This window comes from Apium graveolens, chromosome 5 (assembly GCF_009905375.1).
Source record: "Apium graveolens cultivar Ventura chromosome 5, ASM990537v1, whole genome shotgun sequence".
In the NCBI taxonomy this organism is placed as follows: domain Eukaryota; kingdom Viridiplantae; phylum Streptophyta; class Magnoliopsida; order Apiales; family Apiaceae; genus Apium; species Apium graveolens.
Window position 1 is genome coordinate 272,505,840 of NC_133651.1, and position 17,545 is coordinate 272,523,384.

The following is a 17,545-nucleotide window of genomic DNA, read 5'->3' on the forward strand; positions in this document are numbered from 1 at the left end:
TCGTTGCTTCCAAACTCATAGATCCAAAATCTTTTACACTTTGGCATGAAAGATTAGGTCATCCTGGCGTCTCTATGATGCGTCGTATTATAGAGAATTCTACTGGTCATCCTATTACTGATTTTAAAGTTCTTTCCAACAATGACCTTCCATGTTCAGCTTGTTCTTTAGGAAAATTGATTACTCGACCATCCCCTATTAAAGTACAGCTTGAAAGCCCAATTTTTTTATAAAGGATCCAAGGGGACATATGTGGACCTATACACCCATCATCTGGCCCATTTAGGTACTTCATGGTATTAATCGATGCCTCAACTAGATGGTCTCATGTTTGTCTTCTCTCAACTCGTAATGATGCTTTTGCAAAACTACTTGCCCAAATAATCAAATTACGAGTCATTGCATTAAGTCAATTCGTTTAGATAATGCCGGCGAATTCACATCTGCAACTTTTGTCGACTATTGTATGTCTGTAGGAATCTCAGTTGAACACCCAGTTCCTCATGTACATACGCAAAATGGGTTAGCCGAGTCTTTTATCAAAAGACTCCAACTTATTGCAAGACCGCTGTTGTTGAAGGCAAAATTACCTACATCTATTTGGGGTCACGCAATACTTCATGCTGCTAATATTATTAGGATTAGACCAACTTCCTACAACCAACATTCTCCGCTACAACTAGTACTTGATCAAGTTCCTAATATTTCTCACTTCAAAATTTTCGGAAGTGCCGTATGTGTGCTGATTGCTCCACCACAAAGATCGAAGATGGGAGCTCAAAGAAGAATAGGTATCTACGTTGGTTTTGATTCCACATCTATAATTAGATATCTGGAGCCTCTAACCGGAGACTTATTTACCGCAAGATATGCAGATTGTCATTTTGACGAGTCTATGTTTCCTCCTATAGGGGGAGATAAACATTCAAATAAGGTTAATCCTGACATAACATGGAATGCATCAGGATTATATTTTCTAGATCCACGTACTGGTCAATGCGAACTTGAAGTTAAAAGAATTATTCATATGCAAAATATCGCAAACCAAATGCCTGACACATTTAACGATTCTAGAAATATAACTAAATCTCAAATACCTGCAGTAAATACTCCAGCTAGAATAGATATACCAATTCAAAAATCAGATACAAAAGAATTGGTTACAGAATCAAAGCCACGCCTGAAGCGTGGTAGACCGGTCGGTGCAAAAGATGTTGCACCACAAAAAAGAAAAATAAAGAAAATTGCCCCTGAAGTGGCACATGCTCCAGAAGAAGCAAATACCCCTAAAGTGGTATTATCTCCTGAAGAGATTCCAGTCCCCGAAGATACGGGATTACACAATCATGAAATTTCAATAAATTATGTGCATGATATGAAATTATGGGATCGAAGTAAAGCCATAATCGATGATGTATTTGTGTATTCTGCAGCATTGGATGTGGACATAAATTCTGATCCTGAACCACAAAGTGTGGATGAATGTATTTGGACCTGTTGTCAAAACACCAATCAATGTGAGCCCTGTTGGTAATAAATGGGTATTCATAAGAAAACGAAATGAAAAGAATGAAATTATCAGATATAAAGCCCAACTTGTAGCACAGGGGTTTTCTCAAAGACCTGGCATTGATTATCAAGAGACATACTCGCCAGTGATGGATGGAATTACTTTTCGTTTTATATTAGGTATGGCATCTAAAGAAAAATTGGAAACACGTCTTATGGACGTCGTTACTGCATACCTGTATGGTTCACTTGATAGTGAAATTTTTATGAAAATCCCAGAAGGGTTAAAAATGGATGAGTTCAAGAAATCTCATCATAAATACTCCATTAAACTTCAACGATCATTGTATAGACTTAAACAATCTGGTCGTATGTGGTATAACAGATTTAGTTGTTATTTACAAAAGAATGGGTATATTAGTAACCAAATTTCTCCATGTGTTTTTATCAAAAAATCACAATCTGGTTTTGTGATTATTGCTGTATATGTGGATGATTTAAACCTTGTAGGAACAGCTACAGAGGTTGATGAAGATGTCATATACCTAAAGACAGAATTTGAAATGAAAGATCTTGGAATGACAAAATATTGTCTTGGTATACAGGTCGAGCACTTGTCATCATGAATTTTCCTCCACCAATCTACATATACAGAAAAGGTTTTGAACAGATTTTACATGGATAAATCTCATCCATTGACTACTCCAATGGTGGTTAGATCTTTAGAGCCTGATAAAGATCCATTTCGACCATGAGAAGATGATGAAGAGCTTCTTGGTCCTGAAATCCCATATCTAGGTGCAATTGGTGCACTTATGTATCTTGCAAATAATACAAGGCCAGATATTGCATTTGCTGTGAATTTATTGGCTAGATTTAGCTCTGCTCCGATGGACAGACATTGGAATGGGATTAAACATATATTCTGTTATCTTCGGGGAACAACAAACTTTGCATTATTTTTCCCGAAAAACTCAACATCTCAGTTGATCGGATATGCAGACGCTGGATACTTGTCAGATCCTCATTCTGGAAAATCACAAACTGGATATGTATTTACATATTGTGGTGCAGCCATTTCCTGGAAATCCACGAAGCAAACTACAGTGGCAACCTCAATAAATCACTCAGAACTCATTGCAATTCATGAAGCCAGTAGAGAATGTATTTGGTTGCGGTCTATCATCAAGAATATTCAAGAATCATGTGGATTGCCAGTCATCACAAGAAGTCCTACTGTCATGTTTGAGGACAACACTGCATGCATTGATCAACTCAAGGAAGGATATATCAAAGGGGACAGGACGAAGCACATTTCACCAAAATTCTTTTACACCCACGAGCTTCAAAAGAATGGAGAAATTGATATACAACAAATTCGATCATGTGACAACCTTGCGGATTTATTCACGAAATCATTACCGAATTCAACATTTGGGAAATTACGACATAACATTGGAATGCGTCGACTCAAGAATTTGTTACAAGAAAACTTCGGAAAATGATTAATTTTTCCAAGGGGAGATTGTACTATTTTTCCTTCGCCAAGGTTTTTACCCATTGGGTTTTTCTTTGACAAGGTTTTAACGAGGCAATTTATGATCCACACTATCATGACAATCAAAGGGAAGTGTTATAAGTTGATTGCCATGTAGTCAAAAGTTAAATAGTAAGGCTAGATTTATAGGAGTAGAATTTTCACATTGCATTTAATAAATATGTTGCTTGTATTGGCTATAAATAGCCTCACTTGTTACACATGAAGAAGCACAAAAAATATATAGCTTCAGCTTCTTTCTCTCTACACAACTCTTTTTTTATCTCCATTTCTGCTCTATTTAGTTTTACAAAGGTTTGATATAATACTTTTATAGCTATTATTTTACAACAGTAGATTATATATAATGTTATTTTGATAACGACATAAAATATTTAGGAGCATATTTTTTTAGTTCAAGCTCAATATTTCCAGTGCCTTAACAAATAAATAGTTTAGAGTTCATAAAGGGGTGTGCAACATGAACTACTAGAATATAAATCTAGTTAAAATATGATTGATATCTCCTTGTACATTTTTAAGGTTTAAGTTGCGGCCTATATATCATGTTAGTATATATTATTTATGTTATATTTGATCATGTCTGGCCACTAATCTTGGTAGTCTAATTTACATCATTAATTCGTTAGCATTATTAACTAAATAGGTTTACAGACAATCAACTCAAGAGGAATAAATTACATAATTTATATAAAATATTTGTCTGATGTATATATATCTAAAAGATTTCAATTATAATTATAATAGGTCAGGAGCCAGGAATTTAGCGACTCTTTTGCAAATTTTGTTAGTATTTTACTTGCGATATTCGAGGTACGAATTATGTCCCCTTTTTATTCAGCGCAACTCCTCTTATAAATTAAATATCTTTGATTTGTTCAATTTCATATTTCATTCATTCCGTTAATATTGTTTAATCATTGTGACATCCGAAAATTGTTTTAAAAATTGATTTCGAAAGTTTTAAATATCGGTTTATGTGATTTTCAAAAATTATTTATGACACCCTCTGTTTTGGAAATATGAATTACTTGTGACATATGATTTTTAAATTTTTCGAGAATATTTTATTTGAACCATTAAAGATATAGGGTATACCGAGTTAACCAGTTGTAGGGTACTACAGCCATGTCATTGCGGCACAGTGACATGACACTTCCGTGACAGTGTGATTGGTCACGGCGTATCCTTTTGTTAGCTCTTGGAATGAGCTTTTGGCCATTTGATATTTGTTCAGGATAAGTGGGTGCACCCATAGTTTAATTTATGATTTGATTTACGGTGACGTTGTATATGCCGTACGCGTTATCCATTCTGTTGCACACATTAGGTACCCTATGATGTGTGTATTTGTATATGTTCTGATCTCGGTATGAAATATCCTAACCTCTTGTTGCTTCAGCCTTACTTATTTTTAAAATTATTGTTTTATTGTAAACTACAAATTATTTATATCTTATCTTTTTTTTATACAACTACAGATTATTTATATCAATTTCATATTTCTTTCGTTCCGTTAGTATTGTTGGATCGTTTTGACTTCCGAAAATTGTTTTAAAAATTGATTTAGAAAGTTTTAAATATCGGTTTATGCAATTTTCAAAAATTATTTATGACACCCTCTATTTAGGAAATATGAATAACTTGTGACAGGTGATTTTAAAAATTTTCGAGAATATTTTATTTGAACCATTAAAGATATAGGGTATACCGAGTTAACCAACTGTAGGGGTACTACAGCCATGTCATTGCGGCACCAGTGACATGACACTTCCGTGACAGTGTGATTGGTCACGGCGTATCCTTCTGTTAGCTCTTGGGATGAGCTTTTGGCCAGTTGATATTTGTTCAGGATACGTGGGTGCACCTAGAGTTTAATTTGTGATTTGATTTATGGTGACGTTGTATATGCCGTACGCATTATCCATTATGTTGCACACATTAGGTACCCTATGATGTGTGTATTTGTATCTGTTCTGATCTCGGTATGAAATATCCTAACCTCTTGTTGCTTCAGCCTTACTTATTTTTAAATTTATTGTTTCATTGTAAACTGCAGATTATTTATATCTGATCTCTTATTTTATAAACTGTATTGCAAATCCGTACTGGGCGTTTTGCTCATGCCGTATTCTTTTTTTGGCAGGTGTTTAGGGGGATTTGGGACTGGGTGATGGAGAGCTACCCCAGTTATTAATTAAGATTTCAGATTATATCATTATCTAGACTTAATTATCTATTTATAGAATTCGGCATTTATATTATTTATTTAGACAGTTTGGAGATTTAATATATTTTGAAGATTTTTAGACTGTTTAATTATTGTTTAGAAATATATTAGTGCTCTATTTGCAGGTTTATGGATTTTAAGTAATATCTCCTTTTATTATTAAAAAAAGGGTGTTGCAGAGATGGCATCAGAGCCCAAGTTCTTTCTTGTAAAAAATCTATTTGAGTTGACCTGTGAGTTTGGGTAGACAATAGGATGGGTGTTCTATTTAATTTTGTTTCATTCTGCTCTTTATCATTTCATTCCGCTTCATCATTTTGAAATCTGTTTGTAACTGCTTCATCATATTTGTTCTTATAATCTTCACTCTTTCGCTATCTTATATTTTAGATTCCTCCTAGACGTGATCTTTTTCACATTGACCCCACTGAGCTTATTGCGATGATTGGGCAGGTAGTGGCTCAGGCTGTACATCAGGATTTGGCAAACCAAGGAAATCAGAATGGGGAGGAAATCAGAATGGACGAGGAAAATCAGAATGATGAGGGAAATCATAATGGACAAGGAAATTAGAATAACAATGGGAATCAGAATCAGAACGGTCAAGGCCATCAGTTAGAGCCGTTTGTATGGTCGGTGAGGTTTGTGAAGCAGGAACCAGACTCTTTTAGTTCAACACCGACTCCTTTTGATGCTGAAAATTGGATTGTTCATCTGGAGAAGATTTTTGATGCACTGGGTTATGATGAAATTCAGAAGGTCAGGTTAGCTGTGTATAAGTTGGAGGGGGATGCTCACATGTGGTTGAGAGGAGTGAAAGCTACTAGAGGGGAGAGGTATGCAGAGGCTTTGGAATGGCAGAGATTCAAGGAGGTGTTCTATGAGCAGTATTTCTCTAATGCTGATATGGAGGCTTATTTGAGGGAGTTTCATTCTATTGCGCAGCACCATGATGAGAGGATTACTGATTATATGGAGAGGTTTATAAGGTTGGCTGGATTTGCTGGGACAGTTGCAGGGACTGCTGCATAACAGGCTGATAAATTTAAATGGGGGTTGAAGTCTTATTTGAGAGGTTTTATAATTTCTTTTAAATTTGATAATGTGGAAGAGGTGGCTGATGCAACAAAGGATGTCGAAAAGGAGCGCATAGATTTCAGGGCATCCAGGTCTAACAGTGGTAGTAAGAGGACTAGGGATGATCAAGGTTTTTGTACAAGGTAGACAGTGGCATGGAGGTCAGAGTGGTCAGCAGCGACAGTGGCACGGACAGAATCGGAATAGGGGTGGTCAGTCATTCCATGGTCGGAATCAGTATGTTGGTCAGAATCAGAATTAGCAGCTTCAGTGATAAAAGCAGCCTAGGCAGTGGCAGAATCGTCAATAGGGTCAGAGCCGTTACTCGGTGTATGGGGGAAACCCTAATATGATTCTCGTGGCTCCTTCTGCTACATGTGGTGGGCATCATCCAGGTAGAGCTTGTTACAGACAGACTGGGGCTTGTTTCTTGTGTGGTAGCATGTCCCATAGTGTAAAGGATTGTACAGTGTCATGCTACACTGGTGGAGGATGAGTTGGCGGTGGTAGTGGCAGTCAGCAGAATCCTACAACCAGAGTGTTTGCATTGACTGCAAATCAGGCATCAGCTAATTCAGGTACCATTTCAGGAACACTTCTCTTTGGAAGACGTGATGCTTATGCATTATTTGATACTGGTTGGACCCATTCTGTTATATCTTTATCATTTATTCGTCATCTTGGTGTTGCACCTTCATTATTATATCCTCATATGTCTATTCCTACCCCGATGGGGAAATCTATTATTATACCTGATGTATATCGAGAGTGTTTGATAGTTGTTGGAGATATAAATTGTAAGGTTAACTTGCTTCCAATGAAGATGCATGACTTTGACATTATCTTGGGCCTGGATTGGTTGAGTGAACATCGCGCTATAATTGATTGTCAAGGAAAAAGGGTGATCTTTGGGGATACAGATAAACCAAAATTTTTATATCAAGGGTCTCAGCCGAAGGGGGGCGGGTTAAAATATTTTTTTTTTTAAAGGTGAGTAAATTGTTGTTTAAGGGTTGTGATGGCTACCTTGCTTTTGTGAAGGATACATCGATGGATGAACCTCACATCGAGGATTATTCAGTTGTGAAAGAGTATGCAGATGTGTTTCTCGACGAGCTACCAGTTTTGCCACCACATAGAGAGGTGGAGTTCACTATTGAACTTGTTCCAGGTGCTAAGCCTATTTCCAAGGTGCCTTACTGAATGGCACCATTTGAGTTGCAAGAATAGAAGGAGCAGTTACAAGAGTTGTTTGATAGGGGATTTATCAGGCCAAGTGTGTCTCCGTGGGGCGCTCCTGTGCTATTTGTGAAGAAAAAGGATGGTTTCATGAGATTGTGCATTGACTATAAGGAGTTGAATAAAGTGACTGTCAAAAATAGGTATCCTTTGCCACGCATTGATGACTTGTTCGATCAGTTGCAAGGGGTGAAGTACTTCTCGAAGTTAGATTTGAGATCTGGTTACCATCAGTTACGGGTAAGAGAAGAAGATTTTCCGAAGACTGTATTTCGCACTCGTTATAGTCATTTTGAGTTTCTCATGATGTCCTTTGGGTTGACGAATGCACCAACAGTATTTATGAATTTGATGAATCGGGTCTCTCATGATTACCTAGATAGTCTTCATCGACGATATCTTAATATACTCTAGGAGCAGAGAGGAGCATGAGGAGCATTTATGTACTGTACTTGAAATTTTGAGGGAGAAGAAGTTGTTTGCGAAATTTTCAAAGTGTGAATTCTGGTTGGAGGAGGTGGCATTCTTGGGGCATATTATATCTGGTAGAGGCATTATATTGGAGCCTGCAAAAGTCGAGACTATTACTAATTGGTTAAGACCTAGCAATGTGACAGAGGTGAGGAGTTTCTTGGGTTTAACAGGTTATTATAGGCGCTTTGTGAAAGGTTTCTCTTCCATAACTTTTCCATTGACTCAGCTCATAAGGAAGGGCATTAAGTTTGACTGGAATGATGATCGTGAGAAGAGCTTTCAAGAATTGAAGAAGAGGTTGGTGTCTGCTCCAATACTTGTGTTGCCATCAAGGAATGGAGGTTTTCAGGTTTATAGTGATGCTTCTAAGAGATTATTGGGGTGTGTTCTTATACCGCATGGGAAGGTGATTTCTTATGCCTTTGAATAGCTCCAACCCTATGAGGTAAACTATCCTACCCATGACTTGGAGTTAACAGCAGTGGCCTTTGCTTTGAAGATTTGGAGGCATTATTTGTATGGAGAGACTTGTGACATCTTTACTGATCACAAGCGTCTCAAATACATTTTTACTCAGAAGTAGCTTAACATGAGACAGCGGAGGTGGCTTGAACTTCTTAAGGATTATGATGCTAATATTCAGTACCATCCAGGAAAGGCGAATGTAGTGGCAAACGCTCTGAGTAAGAAGAACTTGGGGAGTGTTACGGCTCTCATTACTCAGCCGCACCTTATTTCAAATTTGGAGTGATTGGGCGTTGAGTTGTATGTTAGAGGGTCAGGAGGTAGCATTGCGAGTTTGAGAGTGGAACCGAATATTATTTCAAGGGTTAAGGAAGCTCAGAAGAATGATGCAGGTTTGAATTTTATTAGATCTTAGGTGGCAAGTGGCAAGCAAAAACATTTTCGTGTTGAAGATGAGGGTGTGATATGGTTGGGTAGTAAATTGTGTGTTCCAGCAGACCCGACAATTTGTGAGGAAATTTTGAAGGAGGCTCATAGTTCTTCATTCTCTATTCATCCAGGTTCCACCAAGTTATATGGAGATTTGAAGAAGCACTTTTGGTAGAGTGGAATGAAGGGAGATATAACGAAATTTGTGGGGAAATGTCTTACATGTCAACAAGTGAAGATAGACGATCAGAGGCCTAGGGGATTGTTGCAGCAGTTAGATATTCCAGTTTGGAAGTGGGAAAAGATTACTATGGATTTTGTGACTCATTTTCCCAGAACTTTCAAGAAGAATGATGTCATATGGGTAGTAGTTGATAGACTTTCTAAGTCCGCTCACTTCTTGCTTATTAGAGAGACTACTCCAGTTCATGAGTTGGTAAAGATTTTTCAGCGATATATTGTTAGACTTCATGATGTTCCCGTGTCGATAGTTTCTGACAGGGATACGAGATTTACATCATGTTTTTGGAAGGGGTCATCAATCTTGGTATGCGTGGCTTAATTTTAGTACAACTTATCATCCGCAGACCGATGGATAGTCAGAAACGACGATCCAGACGTTGGAGGATATGTTGAGGGCTTGTGCATTATAATAGACAGTTGATTGAGATAAATATTTGTATTTGGTAGATTTTGCGTACAATAATAGTTGGCATGAGTATCGGTATGCCACCATTTAAAGCTTTGTATGGTAGGAGGTGTAGGGCACCATCTTGTTGGGATGAGGTTGGTGAGAAAGTCATTGAAGGGCCGGAGTTGTTTAGAATCACTAATGAGAAGGTAGAGAAAGTTAAAGAAAGTTTGAAGGAAGCTCGATCTCGTCAAAAGAGTTATGCGGACCTACATCGAAAGTTTGGTGGATTTGAGCCAGATGATCATGTGTTCTTGAAGGTGTCGCCTTGTAAGGGTGTGAAGCGTTTTGGTATGAAGGGAAAGCTTAGTCCGAGATCTGTTTGATCTTATGATGTTATGGAAAAAGTTGGGGAAGTACCTTATAAAGTTACGTTGCCGCCACAACTATCCCATGTACATAATGTGTTTCACATGTCTGTTTAGAGGGGCTATACATATCATCCATTACACGTAGTTCAGTATCCGTTATATAAGATTAGAGAAGATCTTTCTTGTGAGGAAGAAGCCTAGGCTATCTTAGCTCGAGAGGAGCGAGTTTTGAGGAAGAATACCATTCCATTTGTGAAAGTTTTATGTAAAAATCATTCTGAGAGAGTGGCTACTTGGGAATTGGAATAATCTATCCTTGAAAAATATTCACATTTATTCGATTCAGGTTCAGGTATTTTGTTTCGTTTGATTCCGGGGACGAAATCCTTTTTAAGGGGGTATATCTGTAATATACTTGAATTCTATAATAATGATAATAATAATAATAATAATAATAATAATAATAATAAGATTGAGATTAAAATTAGAATAAGCGATTTTAATATTTACTAATTAGAATAGAAAAATAACTTGTTTGGTTGTTTATTAAAATTCTGATTATATAAGGCATAGGATATCTAGTGCACTATATATATATATATATCGGTTATTGTTTAAGTATCGAGGAAAATAAATAAAAAGAAGAAAATCAAGATTGAGAGAAAGGTGAAAGAAAAACAGAGGAGAGGAACGGAGGCGCTACTGGTTCTGTGTTCAAAAGATTAGGTAATTGTTTACTTTGTATCATCACAACTAAAAGAAATAGCGCGTACAAATTATGTACATGATAGATTCTCCGTCAGGCATGGTACAAGACTAGAATCTATTTTTGATTTTATATGATAAATATTTGTTTTGAAATTTAGTGAGAGTGACTACATGTGCGTGCATATATATTAATATTATAATGATAAATTTGGTTATCCTGTATAAGTAACATGTGGAACCATGTGTTAAAAATTTAAAGGTTATTATAATACATGTACATGACAATTTATGTACATTCACATCGAAATCAATTGTTGTTTTATCCAACCAATATTATATAATAATATCTTTATTATCTATTTCTTTAAAAATAATGAATAATTATTTATTTTGTTTTATTTTTGCATGCTTAGTTAGGAGTCTAATTTTATAGTGTTAATAAAGTCATTTAACTTGTGTCGTGTTTTATAATTTTGTCATGATCTAGAGTTATGAAGTATAATTAATTCATGATTTACCTTCTGTGACCACAAACTTGTTAGTCTATTTGTTAGTCTAGATTAACCATGCGAGTTTATTGATTTTGCTTCCTTCCTGATGCATGGATATGTACATGAAATCATAATATAGTGACTTATTAATTAATAGATTATGTATTATGTTATTTTGGTAACGATAAAAAATATTTAGGAGCATATTTTTTTAGTACAAGCTCAATATTCCCAGTGCCTTAATAAATAAATAGTTTAGAGTTTATAAAGGGGTGTGCAACATGAACTACTAAAATATAAATCTTGTTAACATATGATTGATATCTCCCTGTACATTTTTAAGGTTTATGTGGCGGGCTATATATTCATGTTAGTATATATTATATATGTTATATTTGATCATATCTGGCCACTAGTCTTCGTAGTCTAATTTACATCAATAATTCGTTAGCATTATTAACTAAATAGGTTTACGGACAATCAAATCAAGAGGAATTTATCACATAATTTATATAAAATATTTTTCTGATGTATATATATCTAAAAGATTTCAATTTTAATTATAATAGGTCAGGAACCAAGAATTTAGCGAATCTTTTTCAAATTTTGTTAGTATTTTAGTTGCGATATTCGGGGTACAGATTATGTACCTTTTTTATTCAACGATACTCCTCTTATAAATTAAATATCTCTGATTTGTTCAATTCCATATTTCATTCATTCCGTTAATATTGTTTGATCGTTTTATTTTAAAAATTGATTTGGAAAGTTTTAAATATCGGTTTATGCGATTTTCAAAAATTATTTATGACACCCTCTATTTTGGAAATATGAATTACTTGTGACAGGTGATTTTAAAATTTTTTGAGAATATTTTATTGAACCCTTAGAGATACAGGGTATACCGAGTTAACCAGCTATAGGGGTACCACAACCATGTCATTGCGGCACCAGCGACATGACACTTCCGTGACAGTGTGATTGGTCACAGCGTATCCTTCTGTTAGCTCTTGGGATGAGCTTTTGGCCATTTGATATTTGTTCAGGATACGTGGGTGCACCTAGAGTTTAATTTGTGATTTGATTTATGGTGACGTTGTATATGCCGTATGCGTTATCCATTCTGTTGCACACATTAGGTACCCTATGATGTGTATATTTGTATATGTTCAGATCTCGGTATGAAATATCCTAACCTCTTGTTGCTTCAGCCTTACTTATTTTTAAAATTATTATTTTATTGTAAACTGCAGATTATTTATATCTGATCTGTTGTTTTATACAACTGCAGATTATTTATATCAATTTCATATTTCATTCATTCCGTTAATATTGTTTGATCGTTTCGACTTCCGAAAATTGTTTTAAAAAGGGAGTGTTACATTTGTCGATATCTCTGAGTTTTCTACATGCATAATTGACTTGTCGATATCTCCAGTTCTCTACATCTTTTTTTGACTTGTCGATATCTCTGAGCTCTATAAGCCATTTCGGACTTCTCGATAAGTCATTTTGGACTTCCCGATATAACTTGATCTGTGAATTGTCGATATCTTTACTTAAAACATTTTTCATAGAAAAGCTTTATTCAATTCCACGCTTCTACACTTTTCTCTGAGGCATGATCATGGCTTGATCTTCTTCCAGAGTTTATTCCTTAGTTTGAATCTGTTCACAGAAAAATCCTCCAGTCTAATCTTCTAACCATTTTACAGACGCAAGAAATACAATACATAATACAAATTTAGATTATCATACAACTTAATCTTAGTGTTGCCAATATGATTTAGTCTTGTTATTGTACATGAATGTCTTGCACAACATGAAGTAAGAACAATAATATATTTTGAATTTGATCGTAATTTTGGACTAAACTTTTTATATTGAATTGAACTCGGGTAATATGAAGCAAACTATGAGTGGTACCACAATAAGGCGCTTTCACGAACTATTATGTTAAACCAATTTGATTGGTTATAGTATTTATACTCATTATATATTTATGCAGAGCAAAAGTGAATTTTGATAGGCTGTGAAATTAAAAATTTATGTTTCTTGAATCAATAATGTATCTTTAACTTTCCGCTTGTTTTTCTGAGAGTTGTGTTTGTCTTTAACTTTACACTTGCGGAATAAAATATCTTTATACTTGTTTTAATATACCTGTAATAATTTGAACGATCATTAATTTCTTATATGTGGCATTTTCTTATTGTCTATTATTATTTTTATTCAACCCAACCCTACCCGACCCAACCCATCACTCATATAATAGGGTTGAGTTATAAATTTTTTTGATATTAATGGGTTAAAAATTTTTAAACCGAACTAAAAAGGTTAGGTCAATAAATTCTCGAAACTGACCCAACTCAATCAGGTGCAACCCTATTTGCAAGGTGCCAACATCTATGCAGCAAATAACTTTGGGTGCTTTTCTATTGATGAGAAAGAGTGCTAAAAAGGTGTCAAGAGAAGTTAGACAACTTTTGACATTCTCTTGACACCCCTCTAAATTGCTAATTATTATAGGGATAATTTGGTATAACAATATTTTGGAGGTTTGCTGAAATCACGGAGTAAAATATGATTATTTTGCTAAGAACGCGAAGAACACGGAATGGATTTTGATGAATGTTGTAGCTGATCTTGTTCGTTGATTCAAAGAATGCCAGAGAGAAAATGTTTTTCTCCCTTATTTCAGACTATTGATCATCCGTAAACAAGAGGCCTACGTACCCTTTTATAGGGGTTCAAGCCACATGTAATTCTTGGAGGACAAGTTACCTAGACGGGCTAGGGTTTGGCCCGGTCCATCAAAGCCCAGGTTCGTTGACCGTTGGGTAGTTCGTAGAAAGCCCATATTATTTCATGGCTCAAGCCCAATTAGGCTATAATAGGTTGTCATGGCATTAGGCGAAGATATCTCGTTGGTGAGGCACGAGAACACCTAGAGACCTCACATGTGACCCCTTAGAGTCTGGTCATGTGATGTGGTCCCAGAAATATGTATGTAGTGCTGACCTCGATGAGACCCTTCCAAGCGTATTGTAATCCCGCTAGATTTTCATGAGGTCCCCCAATAGGGTCATGTAGTCATAATTTGTTGTAGTTATACCTCCTGTGTAGTTGAGATGTCAGTAATAACTCTCACTTGTCTTTTCAAGTCTCTTTAAAATATGAGGTGAGGACTCCTCTCATGTTGCTATGAGGGCAGGACTACCCTACTGTTTATGTGGATGCAACCATGTGCACCTAGTAATATAATGGTACGACTCCTCTTATTGATATATCCCCACGTGTAAATTTGTGAGGTCTTGGTCAACATAACGGTACATAGTCTCTGGTCAATATACCGGTACGAGAGTTCAACTTTATTTTAGGATCCAATTATTTTAGCCCAATAATAATAACAATTCTTGTAATGGGTCTTCTTGGAGCTCATATCAATATTTGGATATAACAACTAGCCCCAGTTCTTCGGTACAGGCAATTATAGCTGAGAACTGAGAACTGAGAACTAAATATTTTTTATCTTCAAAATTTCTTTGAAATTATTCCAGACTCGTTTCAAAAATAATTGCTGAATTATTTTATACTCCTCGCTGCTACAATAATCTTTTTCATATCACGGAGGGGTGCCAGCTCGTGTTCGGATTTTCTCACATATGCGAGGACTCGTTATTTGTTAATAAACGAGGCTAGTACACAACAATTTCCTGGAACTAAAGATGTGGTCGAGGCTTGATTTCCACCACTTGACTTAGCACCTTGATCACCTTATATTTGATCTTGTTTTTTACTTTTAAATCAGCCACTAGGTGGGGTCCCACTAGTAGTAGTGGTAGCCACCCACTTCCTTTTCCTTTTGCTAACATGAGTTCCACCTTTATTTAATTACTATTGTTTTCTTCAAGCAGGATGACCCCGTGCACATGCAAACTCCCTTTGTTTGATTTTTGTTAATAAACAATCTCGTAGGCCCCGCATCAATTTATCCATCGAAATTCATCCAAGCCATATTATTACCTTCCTGACTTCAGGTGTCTTATATGTTCCTTTTTTTTTACGAGATGACCACAATTAAAGTCCACATCTTTTTTTATTCAATATGAAGAGTCCTCGCACGCAGCAGACCCCGTCATGCAATACAATCACACAAGGATTTGAATTCAAGCGTGTAATATTTTGCTTCTTCTTTTAATATACTAACCTCTAGACCTTTGCGTACAACACTAGCACAGCTTCTCCTTGTCGCCTCACAATATTGAGCTCCCTAATGCGAGGACTCCTCTACCTGCGACTGCGAGGCATTCTTGCCACATTTTTTTTATTTTGTTTTCTCCTCATGCAGGTACCACAAATGAAATTATAGCTCATTATACAGCATACTCACGTAGATGACCCTGTAGTACATATTTTGATTTTTTTCGTGGTCCCCACAACAATCCCCCATCTTGTTTTAACAAGATTTGTACTTGGTTGAATATATGAAGCCTCCATATAGCTCTATGTTGCCTGCGTTGTTATTATTATTATTTTTTATGCGTCAGCTGCAATGTCCTTGCAAACAGCCCCCTAGCTGAACTATGTTCTTTATCAACCTCGCTAATAGCATGTGTTCTCGCGAGTAGTCCGCGCATACCCTTTTTTTTATATACGCTCTTTTAGTTCTTTTAGCATCGCAGCGTACGACAAAACCCCGTTGTGATCAAAGCGGTTGTTGGATTTAGATTTACATGTACTGTAGACACCACACAAGATTTTTCGAATGGGCTATGGATATAAGTAGAATCTCTTGTTGCTTCTTAAACAACCTATTGTTTTCAGGGCTTGACCAGCTAGCTTTTGTTGCTAGTTGCATGTAACAAACAAAAATAATGGTGATTTTGATCCGACTCATCACCAGGTTCCGGTTCAGGCATCTTGTTCAAGTCGAGCTCATCGTCCTCATCATCACGAGAAGGAGGAGGATGGTTGAATGAAGTATTAGCATTAGTAGCAGTAGTTGTTGTTTCTAGAGCATCAACTCGTGACCCAACTTCAATAGCCTTGGCTCTTAGTGCATCCGCCGACAATTGAGCCCCGGATAATAATAACTGACCAGCATCATCAGTTCCCACTAATTCAGGGAAGTTGAGCCTAACAGAAGGGCCGCGGAGATAGTAAACAGCGGTGTCATAAGCCCTAGCAGCCGCCTTGGCTGATGAATAAGAGCCCTTATATTTACCACTTATAAAATCAGTAAGATGATACACGGAATTAAACCCAACCCCGAAACGACCGGTAATCCAAGCATGCCCGAGCTTCCCACTGCCACCGAATCTCGAAATACTCGCAAAATTATCTTCATGCCAGCCAACAACGCCGGTCCTTGCCACTAGTGAAGCTTCTTGGAAGCAACGAATCGACCCCGTGAACACGGCGATCCAAACAGAGAGAAACCTTGGTAACAGCGTGTCGGGTTGGTCCGGGAAGAGAGAACTCATTTGTGATTAGCGATTCATTAGGATTGTGGTTTTGGTGATAGCTGTGTGCATATATTAATGGATTTTGTATTGGAGATAAAGTAACTTGGAGTGGGTGAAATTGTTTGAGGGCTTGTTGAAAGAGGAAAGAAAGATATGTATACGAGTGTGTTTGTGTGTAAAGGGGGTCATGTTATTGTTCCAATTTTATCATCCTTGTAGTAGACTTCTCGTGACCGTCCTCGCGAATTAACGTCTGCGCATATATGCATCTGCAAGGACTCCTTGCGTAACCCTTTATTTTTTTAATATGCGAATCGGACCAACTAAATACGCGGATTCCTCGATAATTTTTGTAATAATTCCAAACTGTACTTTAATATAAATTTTAATTTGAGTTTGTAGATTTACTTCCAAATCAGACTTCAAATTAAATATCTAGGCCCATAGGAATTCTTCAATCTAAAGTCGTATATAATTTTGGACCCCCTCGTACAAAGCCTATAAATATAACCTCTCGCTATTCATTATTCACATATTCTCAAAAACAGAAATAGAGAAGACTTCAAGTGTGCTCCAAGATCTACGGAGATTTTTTTAATAAGCAAAGTACGCGCCTTTCGAGTTCTTCGCGTTCACTCGGATCGTCGTCCTCTTATTAGGCTCCGTACAAGGTTTGTAAATACAACCTTTTAAGCTTTTTTCTTTTTACTTTTACTTGCATAATCATCATAATGTTCTTCATGCTTGCATAATCATTCACGTACATGCTTATACATGCCTATCTGTTCATGTTTTTATTAAATCATCCACTCCCATGCATTTATCTTGAAGAGAAGTGACAACGAGCATTCCTACCCCACGTATGCAGCACATAAGGTCTGAAATTGTTGTAGGT

The 17,545-nt window shown here is 36.5% G+C and overlaps 2 protein-coding genes across 2 annotated transcripts; one reads left to right on the plus strand and one right to left on the minus strand.

Annotated features, from left to right (window-relative positions):
* The first annotated feature begins 5,478 nt into the window (after positions 1-5,478).
* On the plus strand, positions 5,479-6,329 carry LOC141660968 (uncharacterized). Its single transcript, XM_074467945.1, has 3 exons — positions 5,479-5,505; positions 5,688-5,750; positions 5,889-6,329. Exons 1-3 carry the CDS (start codon positions 5,479-5,481, stop codon positions 6,327-6,329), a joined length of 531 nt encoding a protein of 176 aa, XP_074324046.1.
* An 8,228-nt stretch (positions 6,330-14,557) lies between these two features.
* On the minus strand, positions 14,558-16,879 carry LOC141659047 (uncharacterized). The gene has a single exon (XM_074465781.1). It carries the CDS (start codon positions 16,666-16,668, stop codon positions 16,021-16,023), a length of 648 nt encoding a protein of 215 aa, XP_074321882.1. The 5' UTR covers positions 16,669-16,879; the 3' UTR covers positions 14,558-16,020.
* Between the last annotated feature and the right edge of the window lie 666 nt (positions 16,880-17,545).